General features: G+C 42.4%; 1 protein-coding gene across 4 annotated transcripts in view; it reads left to right on the top strand.

The window, feature by feature from the left end:
* Window positions 1-14,818, top strand: part of MDGA2 (MAM domain containing glycosylphosphatidylinositol anchor 2) — a 1,595,858-nt gene that overhangs the window by 1,037,923 nt on the left and 543,117 nt on the right. For all 4 annotated transcript variants that reach the window (XM_086937278.1, XM_086937277.1, XM_086937275.1 and 1 more), the window contains exon 8: window positions 5,838-6,131. In XM_086937278.1, the coding sequence (XP_086793404.1) occupies window positions 5,838-6,131 (294 nt within the window). The remainder of the gene's footprint in view (window positions 1-5,837; window positions 6,132-14,818) is intronic.

Genomic DNA, 14,818 nt, shown 5'->3' with positions numbered 1-14,818 from the left:
TATATGCAAATCAAACAACAAAGGAGACAATGGACAGCCCTGCCTAGTCCCGCGGGCAATTGGTACCCACTTAGTTAAGAGGCCATTGATTAATATCTTTGCCCAAGGGGAGCAATATAGAGATCTCATAGTGGTTATGAAGTTACTCGGAAAGCCGAAAGCAGACAAAACCCTCCATAAATATAGCCAGTCTACCTGATCAAACGCCTTGGCGGCATCTACTGCCGCCAAGGTTAAAGGGAGCTTCTTACTGACGGCAACGTCTATCTCTGCGATTACCTGAAATGTCAGCTCGTTTAGTTGTCTATCTGGAATGAAGCCCCTTTGATCTTGATGGATAATTGTTTTAGCTATTTTGGCCAATCTCGCTGCCAGCACCACGGAAAAAACCTTATAATCGGTATTTAACAGCGAGATTGGCCTATAGGATTCAATTCCTGAAGGGTCCTTATTTGGTTTTGGGATTAAGGTTACAGTAGCCTCTGTCCAAGAATCTGGGGCACTCTCCCCTGCTATAAAGATTTTATTACATAAAATTGTAAGGGCAGGGACTATTTGATCCATTATTATCCTATAGATCTCTACAGGGAGTCCGTCAGGCCCAGCTGCATTCCCTTTGACCATTTTCATCAACTGGGTTCTAACCTCGCCATCTTTTATTTCTGAAGAAAGGTAGATCTTGTTCTCCTCGGACAGACAGGGAAGCTGCATTTTGCTCAACTAGTTCTCTGGGGAGATTGATTTACTTTGACGGTATATAGCATTTGGAAGAAAGATTCAGCCTCCTCCCAAATTTGCCCATCATCTCTTGAGATTATACCAGAGGTTCCCAGATGTAAACTACTAATCTGATTCTTATTCCTATCCATTTGAGTCTTCCATGCGAGAAGGCGACCGCATTTCTCCCCATACGAGAAATTTTGGAGCTTGCTGGCATCCCATCTGCTCTTAAGAATCTTGTCCAGGCCAGCCTGATAGTGTGCCCACAGCCCATCTAGTTCTTTTTGTAGGTGAGATTTAGTACTGGATTGATTAGCTGAGGCGGCCTGAAGTTCTGACTCTTTTAATTGAATTTTACTGAGCTCTTCTTCCTTCTTCTTTTTACTCATCTTGTTCTTCCCGATTGACAGAGTGGTCAACATACCTCGTAAGAAAGCTTTAAATGTGTCCCAGACCACTTGCTGGGTGGCTGAGCCACTGTTGTTTTTAAAAAAGTCCTCAGTCAAAGTTATCAGTTCCATTCTCGTTTCATCCTCCTGTAACATTGTTCTGTCCAGAGTCCATCTCCTTTGCTGTTCTTTCACTTTAAAGTTAATTACTAATTCCACTGTCGAGTGATCCGACAGAATAGCTGAAGTGTATGCGGTCGAAGCCACGGAGGCAAGTAACGACTGATCGATAAGGAAAAAATCAATTCTAGAATGGTGGCCATGTCTATGACTATAAAAAGAGAAATCCCTCTTTATGCTGTTTCTAACTCTCCAGACATCTATCAGGTTATAATCCTTAACTATGTTCTTAAGCTCCCTCCGGGATTTCACTGGGGGCGTAAATTTAACCCTGGAAGTACGATCTAGCTTATCATCCAAAGTCAAATTAAAATCGCCCCCTAGAATAACAGGCCCTGAATGATCTAAAAGAGTTGCTCTAAGTTTCAGGAGTGCCCCCGGCGGATCTTGATTGGGGCCATAGTAGACAGCACATACAAAGGGAATGCGCTGACACTGTAGGGATGCCACCAACCACCTTCCCGACTGATCAGTTTCATAAATAACAACCCTGATACCTGCATTGGCTCTAATCAAAAGTGCCACCCCTCTTGTATTTCCATTCTGGTTGGAACATAGGATGTCTTGGACCCACCTGCACTTTCCCGACCCAGCCTCACACTCCCGTCTCTCTAAGTGGGTCTCTTCTAGCAAGCAAACCTGAGCCCCTGCATTAAATAAATATTCCTTAACCCTTGAAAGTTTCCTTCTTTCTCTTAGGCCGTTCACGTTCCAACTGATGAACTTAATTTTATTATTCATATTGGCCATACTGACCGCATCCCCAAAACCTGCTTCCTTCCATATCCAATGTATTCTTCAATATGTATATGAGAAAATATTTTTCCCCCTTTTTCCCCCACCACCCTGCATGCCACCCGCCCCCCCTGAGGAACCCCTCCCATACCTACTCTGGCGATCTTGTCGCCTATTGGGGCTCCTGTGATCCGACCTGGGTCACTCCCACCGGTTACTATAGAAAAGATGGGCACCTTTATGCACCTGTATACAGGATGCATAACTTATCGTGATTTATCGCGACTAATAACTAGTGATCAATTTTTTTTCCCCGCGAAGTGTGTGTATATGATTGTGTTCATTATTATCCATTCTATCCGTTTTTTGTTTTTTTTTACTATTCCTTTCACTAAGCTCCGCCTCCTAAATACTTTCAAACAAACGTCCCCTCTCCTACTCCTCGATCTCTCATTTAGCTTCCACTAGGAAGTACAACCCCACTGGTGGTTCTACTACGAATTCTCTATTATTAACGTCATGAAGGAGTCAACTTCATGTGGCGACAGGAAGTTGTGGGTTTTATTCCTCCAGACGACTTTTAAGAATGCAGAAAATTTCATTTGAACCTGGGCTCCGAGACTCCTTAGATCTGGCATTCTATTTCCCAACTCCCACTGCCTTTGCGCTGTGGCCTTCCCTACGTCAGACCTAATCAAGTATCTGGACGAATCTACCTGGAGAGTTGTGTCAGATAGTGCTCTACTCAGAATTAACTCCTTCACTGTATAGGTGAGGAAATTCACCAGGATTTTCCTAGGTGCCTTCCTCTCCCTGTGGAGTCTGTAGGGATCCCTGTGGGCTCTCTGGATTTCAGCCTCAAGATCAATGTCCGGCCTGTCCTTTAATATCCCCTCTCTAAGAAGGTTACAAATAAATAGTTTGACGTCCCCCTTCTCGGTTCCCTCAGGAATCTTTAGAAATGTCAAATTATTCCTTCTGGAATGTATCTCGAGTCTCTCGATATCCATTTGGAGATTTTTATTTTGCGCTCTGAGAGCCTCTAAGTCCCTCTCGTGGCGCTGGGAAGCCCCTGTGACCAGGGACACTTCCTCTTCCAATACTCCAGTACGCTTAGACACATCGTCCAGTTTGGCCTCTAAATTTGCACAATGTTCATGTATATTTTTCTGATTTGCCTCCGATATTTCAGATTTTGATAATAAGTCCTCCCTCATAGTGAGTAGTAGAAATTCTAATTGTGAGAGGCCAGGTCCTGCTGAGCTGTCCATTGTCACCTGTGGAACCTCCTCGTCTACAGGTGGAATCTTTTCTGTTACCAAATCTTGACCCAAAACAGAATAGCTATTGGTTAAAGGTATCACCCCCCGCACCGTATCGGCGGAGCTTTGTGCGCCAGAAGTTGGACCCTTAAATGGTTTAGCCATGGGTTGTGTAGGATTCGGAGAACCCTTTGGTGTAGTCTTTGATATAGACTTTGGTGTAGAATTAGAAGGGGGAGATATAGAAGGTGGGTTACCTCCCTTGGGGTCCATAGCCTGCTCCAATATTTCAAAATAAGATTTTGGTGAGGGAGTTGGTTTACCTCGGAGAGGCAAGTTTTTCTACAACCTCTGCTTCGGCTCCCCAGACCCCGCCTTTGAGTTTTTCCCTTTCTTCTCCTTTTTCCGCCCCTTAGGTGAAGAGGCGACTGTCCCTACTTCAGACCTGGCGCCCCCTGCTTGAAAACCCACCTTATACAGCTCTGAATTTGATCTGAGCTGATATCTGTTCCTGGTGCTCCCTACTCTAGGATCGGCAGGGGCATTGGAGGCTTTGGAGACCTGGGATATTCTTTCTGGTTCCTTACAGCTTCTCTCTGGTGAGTGTGTGGAGTCCCCTCCTATCTCTAACTGAGCTGAATGAAATAGACTTGAAAATCGCGGGGTATCTGGGCTCATCCCCTTTAGTGGTTCAAATTGCGGAAAAGTAGATATGGACTCAGCATGGGGGGGTATAATAGTAAGCTCACATTGATGGTTAAACTCCCCAAAAGCCCCCAAGACACAGCTCCCCCCTGTCTTAGTTGACTTTAAAGGGTGCGCTCCTGCAAAATCGCTGTAATTAACCCTGGCAAGCACCAGTCTAACACTGTGCCAAATTTTAGCACGACCAAAAAGCCAGCTCCGTTGCTTCCACCTAAGGTCTTGTGCTTGCGCTTGTACTTGTGCAAAAACTGGCGCTTGTGCCTCAATTGTAGCATCAATTGTAGCCTCAACTGGGTCCTTAATTGAAATACTGCTGGTTAGAGTGCCGCACCCCCCCCCCGATACTCTCACCACAGTTCCAGGGTGTTGACTGGGTTGACCGCTGACTACACACACCATCGAGACGAAAAGCTTCTGCAGGCTTCTGTGGGCATCCTGTGGTCCTAACGTCCGGCGCTCAATGCAGGCGAGGAATCAGGAGAGGGAAGCAGGCGGGGCCAGCCGTGGGATGCACAGCCGGAGCCGAGCGAAGCAGGCCAGCAACCACGGGAAAGTGTACAAAGAGGCAAAAGAAAACGCCGGTTTTTTAGATAGAGGAATTGTGCATTTGGCGGGGTTATAATCACCCACTCACCACAAAAGATGCCTCCTTGAACAGCACACAGTCCGCATTCTCACCGTAAGAGCTCACAGGTCAGATCGGGTCGGAGCTCCAGCGGACGGCGTCAGCCCTCCGCCATGTTCCTCTGGACAGGCCCCCGGTGCACCTTTGCTCTTGTTTTAATTGTGATGTTTCTGTATTGGATTGCTTTGTGGCAGTGGTTGCTTTGGCAGTGTGCACACAGATCTCTGGGTATCCCCAATATATAGACATTTTAAATAAGGGATAGTGGGTCAGGGGCTGTATCCTACAGAGCTCCGCTGCCTAAGCTTTTTCGTTTGAAATTTCAACCACAATGCTTTTATTCTTATTTTCAGCTATGCAATGTCATTCACAACCTAAGCATGTTTTCTTGGCTTCAATTAGAAACAAGCCCCTTTAAATATTTTAAGGTGGGATGGTTACATGAAACAGAGAAATAGATGCTCATTATGACCACCAACTACTTCATGCAATTTTAATGTAAAATATTTAATAAAATTGCAGTGGAGTTTCAAATCATTCCACTTACTTAATAAGTATTTGGGCTCAGCTTATTTCAGTCATATCTTTAAGTTACACTTTTATCCTGTGAATGAGACTCATTTACAAATATTAATCGGGTGAATGCGACTCATTTAAAAATCTTTTTCTCCAGTTTCTGATATGAGAGTAGAATTCAGTGATGGGAGGAGTTAGGGTATGTTGTTGTTAGTTTGGGGATTTGTGACTAGTCTTATTACTATTCCATATCTCTGGAAATATCTACATTACTCACAACCTAGTTCCATATTCTATGGCTTGTGAAACAAACATAAATCTTTTTAGAGTAGTGAGTGTGGTTATTTGACTCGTGAAAATCTAAGCACAATTTCTCCAGGGTGTCATTTCTTACCATTGTACAGAATTTTTTTTTAATTCATTTAGAAAATGCTGTTTTTCTATTTAACAATATGGTTTCCATTACTACCACCTGAGCTTCTTTTTATGTCTTTATAGAAAATGTATGATTTTACTTTTGAAACTCATTCCATTTCAGAAATTCTGAGCTCATTTGTATTTACTGTCAATTATATATTTAAATGCCTTCCTTGAAATAGCGCAGGCTATAATTGTTTAAAATATAGAATGTGAGCATCCATTGAAACATTCATTTTTATAACATTTTGGAACTCACCTTGTGAAATATGTGATTTTTTTTTCAAGTTCCACCTAATCTGACTGTTCCTAAGGAGAAGTCCCCTTTGGTCACAAGAGAGGGAGACACCATTGAACTGCAGTGCCAGGTGTCGGGCAAACCAAAACCGATCATCTTGTGGTCCAGGGCTGATAAAGAGTTCCCAATGCCAGATGGATCAATGCAAATGGAGAGTTATGATGGGATTCTGAGGATTGTAAATGTTTCCAGGGAAATGACTGGTTCCTACAAATGCCAAACTAGTCAATTCAATGGATTTAACGTGAAATCCAGAGAAGCCATGGTCCAACTGATTGTACAGTGTAAGTACACTCTATTTGCTTGATGTTACACAATATAATTTTTGGAAGAATATACATTTAAATGTACTAATTGTGCTGGTATCCTAGCTTACAGCTGCAGAAGTATCAGAGTTTTCAGTTACCTGCATCAATCATGTTTTATATAAATATTCTGTGTTTCAGTGGAGTTATAAAAGTATTGATGCACAAACGAGTAGAATATATAATGTTGGTTTACACTGCTCCACCTTGCATGAAGTTACCTTTTCATCATGTGCAATAAAGCATTTTCATTATGATACAGTCCAAAAGGACACTGTGGAGATTATTCCTATGCATAGCAGAAGGAGAGTTATCTTTCAAGTCATTTCTAGCTTCCACACTTGTATAGGGATTACCCTTGATATTCTGAGGAATTAAATGGTTTATTTAGCAAAACGTTCTAGTGTGCAACAGAAGTCTGTATGGAAGGGGAATAAGGGAGTCATACTACCAATGGTCTTCAGGACGACTATCCACAATAAATGCATACATATATTTTAAGGAGAGCCATCCAGGCTATGGTTGGTAAATGGTGATTTAGTTTTTTCTGGAGAGTTTGAAAAGGATTCTTGTGGTGAAGTTAGTAACTCTATCCAAGGTTGTAAGACCAATCCTTACAAATCCACCAGACCGTTTTCATGTTAATCAAATATTCTCATTACTAAAGCATTCACTGGGTACTCTGTACACAGCAATGTGTGGACGAGAAGCAGAGAGTAGAATATCCAATACCTGGCATCACGTTCAATTGGTAGTTTTGGTTTCCAGTGTTATATTAGGGTTTCAGTAATACATGAAGGCTTTTTGCGGGTGGTGTGCATGTCATGAAAAAACTGTGAATTTGTATAAAGTGATCCTTTCAAGGCTATGTTATATAAAGAAATTCGATTTTTGGATCAGTTCTGCATACGTAAGTTGAAATCCATAAGTGTGATGTGTTTGTTTTGGAGTCTCAAATACCAAGCTGAAGGTGGATGGATTGAGGAAATGAGAAAGAATAATGGTGTTCATTTCATTTGGCATGGTGTTGGTTCAATGGTCTAAATGAAGACATATCATCTAGAGTGCATTATATTGATAGAGAGAAGAAAAGGGGTTCTGTAAGTCAGCCTACGATTTTGGCTGCTTGTATGTGGTGCACCATGAGAAAAATACTTTATTCATAAGAAGTTTTGATGAACTCATGAGCACAGCAATGTAATGAGTGATCTGGTCAAAGATCCCCCCCCAAAAAGTTACATTGTACGGAGCCAGCAGATTGCTTTACAGTGTTTAATTAAACTGATAATGCTAAACTATAGCATAAATTTGATAGAACTAGTTTTTCATGTTTTAACCCATTTAAGTTATGAGAATTGGGAAGCAATCCACAAAGAATTATGTGAGGTGTTGAAAGAAGTGGTTGTAAATTACGCACAAGAACGTTGCCACCAATCTTATGATAAGACCTATCAACTAATTGGTCACATCACAAAATGTTCAGGTGCATTGGGTCACTAAATTATTTGACTGATAAATATTGACTTGGGAGGTCATTATTTGTGATCTCCTATGATGGGCTACAACACAGCAATGGTGTCCTGCAAGAATCTCCAGACTGCCATGTCTGTGTTTACATTCCCAAATGAGAAACATTTTTTCCTTAAGAAAACTGGTCTCTCATATGGAAATAAAACATAGAGGGGGCAGGCTGCCTGTTTAAATCTATATTGTCCATTAAGATAGGAAAACAGATAGGGTAGCATATGTTAAAGTACACCAATGGAAAAAACCAATGGAAAAAAGGGGTTTCTAAAAAAAATCTAATTCATAGGCAAAGATTAGGGGTATATTGGACAAGAGGTTTCTTATTCTTCCTACTCTCCCCTATTCTTCAACTGTTCTTGTCAGCTTATTCAGACTCAGACTGAGATAAACTGCCTTAGAAAAAACCTAGTTTAAAAAATGTTTAACTTCTTAACTTGTTTTGAGTTCATACTGAACGAATAATATATACATAAAACCACAGAGGGATAGACATATTTCATGCAAAAAAGAAAGTTAGATAGTTGCTTCAATACCTAAATGTTTCCAGTAATAGTAAAGGAAGTATGAGCAGGTTTTCTGTAGAATGCAGAATGAAGGAGGTCAATACACATTGGATTGCAAAAGAGTGAATTGGTATGAAGATCAATTACGTTCAAACATTTGGTACTTTTACGGCTTCAGGTTCCAGTCAACAACCAGAGTGCACACAGGATTAATTCGTCTTAAGTGGGAGAAATATTACTGAAAGCCCACCATTGTCTTTCCTTAACATAGGACAATCTATTTTGCAAGAGAAATGTTGATAAAGCAGCAAGTAACAGGGTTGTTGCAAACAAAGGACACCTCTTAGCCTCTTAAGATGAGTTTTAATCCTGTTGTTTAGAAATGTATTCCATAGCTAATCTCATAATGCAGACTCTTAAAATGCGAAGAGAATATACTCTTACACAATATATTCTCCATGTTTCACAAACATACTTCACTACAGGTGGCTTCAAAAATCATCCTCAGTATCATTAATGATACAATTGAAACTGCTTTTATAATGATTGCAATTGGATGTTCTACAGGTCCAAATAATAAGTAGATCTATTGTAATAATTTCAAACCGTATGCCCTTAGAAATAATGTAATTTGTGTCTACCCTCTCTTTTGTTTCCTTTTAAGTTGCATTTTGCAATAGGTCTTTACCTCTGAATAGAACAATGAAAATGTATGAACATGTTTTTTATGAGAACATTTCTACCTGTATATTGAAAATGAAGGATCTGGCTGAACAAATGTTCTTCTTCTCTGCTACTCTAATGTGTCCTTTGATATGTATTCGAACAGTCTTCTTGTGTTGCCACTGTAAACTTTATTGCAGCAAAGTGTAAGGACACACATTAGACAATTACAACACTTTTTTCTAGTGGCAATTTGGCTACAATTTTCTCCCATTGCTAAATTCTGAAAAGTGGTCTCATGCAGATTGGCTTTTTATGCAACAATTGCAGATGGAAAGCCTTTCGGCATTGGTGAAATTCAGGCTGCTTACTCGATTCTTTGTAATTTGAAAAGATTTATCGTTGGATTGCTGACAAGACTGGGGTTATACTGTATATAAGATGAGTTGTCTGTACCAAGGTAAATTCTTTACCTGCAAAAACTCAAAGGCCAATACTCATAGATTGCTTGTTGTTGATATTTTTATGTGGAATGCAATACTACGTAATCATCCTTGTGCGTTAATATTCTTATTTTGCTTCATATTCTCTAAAACAAGGATTTCTCTTTTCAGAGGTTGACCCTTAGCCAATGCTACTTAAACAATTGGAGGGTTTTATCCCATTTTCAGTATTTTCTATTTTAGTATGTTTGATAGGAAGTTCTGGTTTAATTGTCATGACACTCAAAAACTGCTAAAGAAGAAACACAGCTGTTCAAAACATAGGCCGTATTTAGAACTTAGTAGAAGGGATGCTACTTCAAAGAATTATAGATATCATGTGCGTTGTATTACAAGTGCCTTAGGCTACAGAGCACTCCCAATACTACAGACGGACATCTATCACATTTCAGATTGAGTGTCCCGTCCACCAAACTCTAAATAAGGTCCATAGTGTGTTAGTCCCAATACTGTAGCAATTGCATTTGATTTTTCAATTATTTGCTGTGGAGAATTCACGGACATCTCCTGTTGTGATGCAGTCCATTGTGCTTAAATTATGGACTGAAATCAAGTGTAAATTTGAAGCTGTGGGACCACTTGGAAAATTGGATAGCAATTTTGTGGTGCAAGTCTTTCAAAGGGCATTCAAACACATCTAGTAGTCGCCAGCACTGGGCTAATATTTTGCTCCTGAAAAATAAGGAGGCAAAAACCTATAGGATTTTACCTACTACAACCTTGGGCAAGTACCTGCCTTCTCACCCTGTAGCTCTAAAGTCTGAGCCTGGAATATCCATATTAACACCTTCGCTGCGGCGGCTATTCTGCCGCAACGCTAACGGTCGCGGGGGGTGCGCGGCGCACCTGCGCGGGTGACATAACCGTTCCGTCACGGCTCGCGGGTGAGCTGTGCTTGTGACGGTACGGTTCCGTCACGGCCCCGCCCGCTTAATGAAACGCGCTGCGCAGGCGCAAAATCAGCGCCGCGCAGGCGCGGCGAGCGGGCCGTGATGGAACCGTTCCGTCATGAGCACAGCCCACCCGAGGGGCGTGACGGAACGTTTCCGTCAATAGCGTCGAAGGTGTTAAAGAGAGCGATTGCTGAAGTTACAAATTAACATTGTGAGATCTTTGTAGCTTTTCATTTACTCACACTCGCCAATCCCAGTAGATTCTCATCAATAAAATATGACTGTATATCCACTTGATGCGACCGGATTTGAAAATGAGAAAAAATTCGAAGAAGACATAGAGAAAGATGCTGTATGCATCCTGAAAACAGTGAAAGGACTCATCATATTGCATATCTAAAGTATTTTATCTTTCAGTAAATTCCTTTGTTTTTAATTATTTTCTTGGGAAGTTGTGCTGAGAATGCACAATTTTCCCAACCCCTTTTGAACATGTTTAAGGAGTGGCCATCCATGCAGTACTACTGTGGACGATCAGACTTTGTTAGTTTGTCATGACACAATTGGAACATGTTATGAGTGTCCCATCAGTAAGAAAAATACTTGAAAGATCAGTGGCTAGTAACCACTTTTGTGAACAAGTGAAGTACTATATATTGCACCATTTAGCCCACTTTTCTTCAAAATGGTCTTGTTGTTGTTACATTTATTTATGCCCCACCTCTCTTAATGATAAACAGCTGTCTCTGACTTACAAATTCATAGGGCAGTTTGACCAACACCAAGGTGTTAGGTTTGGCTTGCCAGCGCAGATGTGTGCAGGACTTATTGCTACCAATTCTTTAAAGTATATTTTGACAGGCGCACATACAGTATGCTTTGGCTACAACTCATGTTGCACTATTTTAGCTGATATTATAAATAGACAAGTAAACTGTTGAACACTACAATTGCTTTTGTTCTTATTGTGTAAGAACAAAAATACATTCATTCACTTTTCTGCCTCTCGTCCATTTTTCAAGCATTCGGTAGTGGAGTAAACAATGTTTGCTTGAATAATGTTCTAGCAGAAGTCAAGGGGGGTGGGGCATTTGCTCCTTCTTTTATATCCGAGGTGAAATGTGAAAAAGCGGCGTGGCATTCAAAGCGTTTTTAATTCGAAACTAAAATGCACTGTGAAAATATCTCGACATGACAGTGAAAGGCAATAGGTTCGCGGGGATGCAACAACAGAGATTCCCAAAGTTGTCTTTGTGGGACAGAAACATCAACGCCCCTCGAGATAATCTGTTATGTTAGTGGCCCGCTTTGCAAACAATGCCTTTTGTGATCGTGCGTGTGAGCTCCTCTGTGTGAGTGGTCTGAACCCTACAGCCCCTGTCAATCCCAAACGCCCAATAAAAGAATGTGAATTCGGTGTGAACAATAGGGTCTGTGTGGGTGTCGGGGGCCGGAGGGTGCAACCCAGAAGCTGCTCCGTTCACAGCGAAAACAATATTTTGCACGACCATGTTTGCGCTCTTCAGTTTGTCTGCACCCGGCTTGAATAGTGCAAATGCAAATCGGTTGGTGAGTGGCAATTAACATATGCATCTCGCTTCAAAGCATCATGGCCTCCCTGTAATCAATGTTGGCTTTTAAATGTCTACTTTCTTTTGCTTTGGCAAGGAACATGTTAACCCCGTTCTGATAACATGCTGCTGTTTGAAAACCCGCCGTGAAAATGCAATTACCAGGTTTTTCTGCAAGCGTGTCTTCACATGCTGGTAAATATAAAATGCCATGCTTGCTGTAAATTGAACGCGCGCCGCCCCTAAGGAGGTCTCCCCCAGGACGGCGGCGTGACCTGGTCTTTCTAATACCAACCAGAAACGTCATGGCGATTAGCTATCGATTCGCGCAACAGCGAGACTCTTCGGGGCTCCCACGGGGCGGGTTCACGTCCACCCTTAACATTGCCATTAATTACTGTGACACTGGGATAACACTCGAATCCAGAAAGATCGTTACGGCAAATCGCACTGGCCTCACTCTAGCATTAGGAATGCGAGCACTGACAAAGCCAATAGTTTTTACTTTCGTGTTCTTGTGTTTTGAGGGGCTAGGATGCCGCCATTTTAGAGAGGAAGCTGCTGCTTTCTAGGTAACTCATAGGCTGTTACTGCAGGAAAATGAGGGTACCTACAGGTGCTTGCTGCTGAGAGGGGAAGAAGCTTGGCATTGTGATCAATGCATTCCTGATTTTTTTGTAGCTTTATATAGTGCAAACTCAGCTCGAGGGCTTTGAAGCGCTTCACATTGACTCCAGATTCATTTTTTAAGGCATGGGGAGATTAAGTGATTTGCCTGAATCATTGGTTGCTGAGATGTTGGTACCCAGCCCTGATTCACAAGTTCCATAGCCGCAGCTCTGACCGTTAGGCTACATCTCCTCCTCCAATGTATGCTCGATACACACATTTCAGAAACCTTTCTACAATACAGCAGTGTACAATATAGGGATTCTTCAGTGGAGGGCAGCGTCCCGTCGGATTGGTAACGAGGGTACTCGGGCAATGCCCGAGGGGCCGGTGTCCGAGCTCCAGCTGTGGGCTGCTTTTTTGAGCAGTCTAGGGAGCCGATTTGGGCGGTTTCTGAGTTGTTCCATGCCACCAACGGCCCAGTGGGTGTCTGAGTGGCCTTTCTGGAGGGAGATGGGCATCCATTACCTCCCTTTTACCAAGGGGCAGAGGTGTCACTCCTTGTTTCACTGGGCCGGCCATTTAATGTATGCATATTGAGCGGGGGTAGGGGGCCTGAGCAAAAGTAGCCTCACTTGTCTTCAGGTGTGTTTCACAAGCTTAAACTAATCCCTGCGTTTTTTTTAACGCTCGCCCTCCACAACTTTTTTTTATATATATTTCGCTGAAGCAGTGTTTTGCATAGGGTGGCCAACTGTCATTGGTGCAAATTCAGGACAGTGAGTGTAAAAATTCAGGACAAAGGGTCAAAATTCAGGACAAAAATTCAGGACAGGGGGTCAAAATTCAGGACAAATCTTCGGGACAAAAGGTAGGTTTTACAGACACATCAAAGGAGGTCGCGCAATGGTATATAAGTAATCCCATTTATATCCAAACATTCATCCATTTGCAAACCTATCCATTGTGTATCCTTCCAGCCATCATTTCACTCATCCATCCCTACATCCACACTTGCACTCATCCATCCATCCACTTTTTCACCCTATCCATCCATTCACTCTTCCACCCATTTACTCTTCCATCCATCCAGCTATCTTTCACTTACTCATCCATCCAGTCACTCATCCTTTCACCCATTCACCTTTTCAGTCATCCACCCATCCTCCCTTTCTCTGTCCATTGACCCTTTCACTTAGCCATCCTTCCTTCCATCCATCCATCCATCCACCCACCCACCCTTCTACTCATCCACTCATGAATCCATCCATTGACCCTATCACTCATCCATCGTTTCACTCATCCATCCACCCATTCACTCACCGATCATCCACCCTTTCACTCATCCATCCATCCTTTTGCCCATTATCCATCTATTCACCTTTTCAATCATCCATTCACCAATACATCCATCCAGTCATTCATCCCTTCACTTACTCACTCGCCAACCTTTTCATATTAATTATGAGCCGAGCCTTCGTCTGCAGAATTCCAGACAGAAGAGACCCATCAAAAATGTCACCCTTGCTGTAGATCCTAAAGCAAGGGGTGGGGTGGCGGAGGGTTCACTATGCCCCTGCACATAGGCAATCTGAAAAAGTGGAAGTCATGCGTCATGCACAGTGCCAGAATGTGAGGTGTCTGTGACATGGTGTTGTTTTCAGGGCTTTAATCTGGATGAAAAAGGGGGGGGGGATCTCTCAAAAGGGGGTGTTCGATGTGATTAAGAGTGGGGCTTAAAACACCTAAGCTATAAATCTGTGTTTGGCATAGTGTGCCACCGGACTGGTATTTTGCCTCTTCTGTCATTGTACCCAGATAAATAACAAGTAACGTTACACCTACAACAAGCCAGACTTATTGGCTTTGTCAGTGGTTGTTAGATGCATAAACTAAAAATGCAGCAACAATGGCTACCTTGAATATAACATTTAAACTGTACCTTTCTAAAATGATGAGACTGAAAGCACTCTAGCCTGAGCCTCTTCTTTTCAACTTGTTTTACCAGCTTCTTTGAATGAACTGGATTCTGTAGCAGCATTTGCGTGTTTGCAAATTTCTTCCAAAATGTGCTGCCCTAGACCGAGGCAGGAGGAGGCCCACCCCATGCAGTAACACTTCAGACGGGCCCATTGTCATTCTGTATGTGGCAATCATCAGCCCCAGACAGAATGACAATGGGCGGGTAGGGCTGCTCTTTTGCTCAAGGAGGAGCGCGAGGCGCCCCATCAGGAGGGTGAGGCCTCTCACAGGGAGCAGTGCTGCTCCCTGTGATGGCCAAAATTACGGACAAAAGGCGTCCGTAAAAAGGATCCTCACGGACAACGGACGTGAGGTCCAATTTACGGACTGTCCGTGAAATTTACGGACGGTTGGTCACCCTAGTTTTGCAGCAAC

Source organism: Lissotriton vulgaris, chromosome 9 (assembly GCF_964263255.1).
Source record: "Lissotriton vulgaris chromosome 9, aLisVul1.2, whole genome shotgun sequence".
NCBI classification, from domain to species: Eukaryota; Metazoa; Chordata; class Amphibia; order Caudata; family Salamandridae; genus Lissotriton; species Lissotriton vulgaris.
This window is presented reverse-complemented; position numbering and strand designations above follow the sequence as displayed.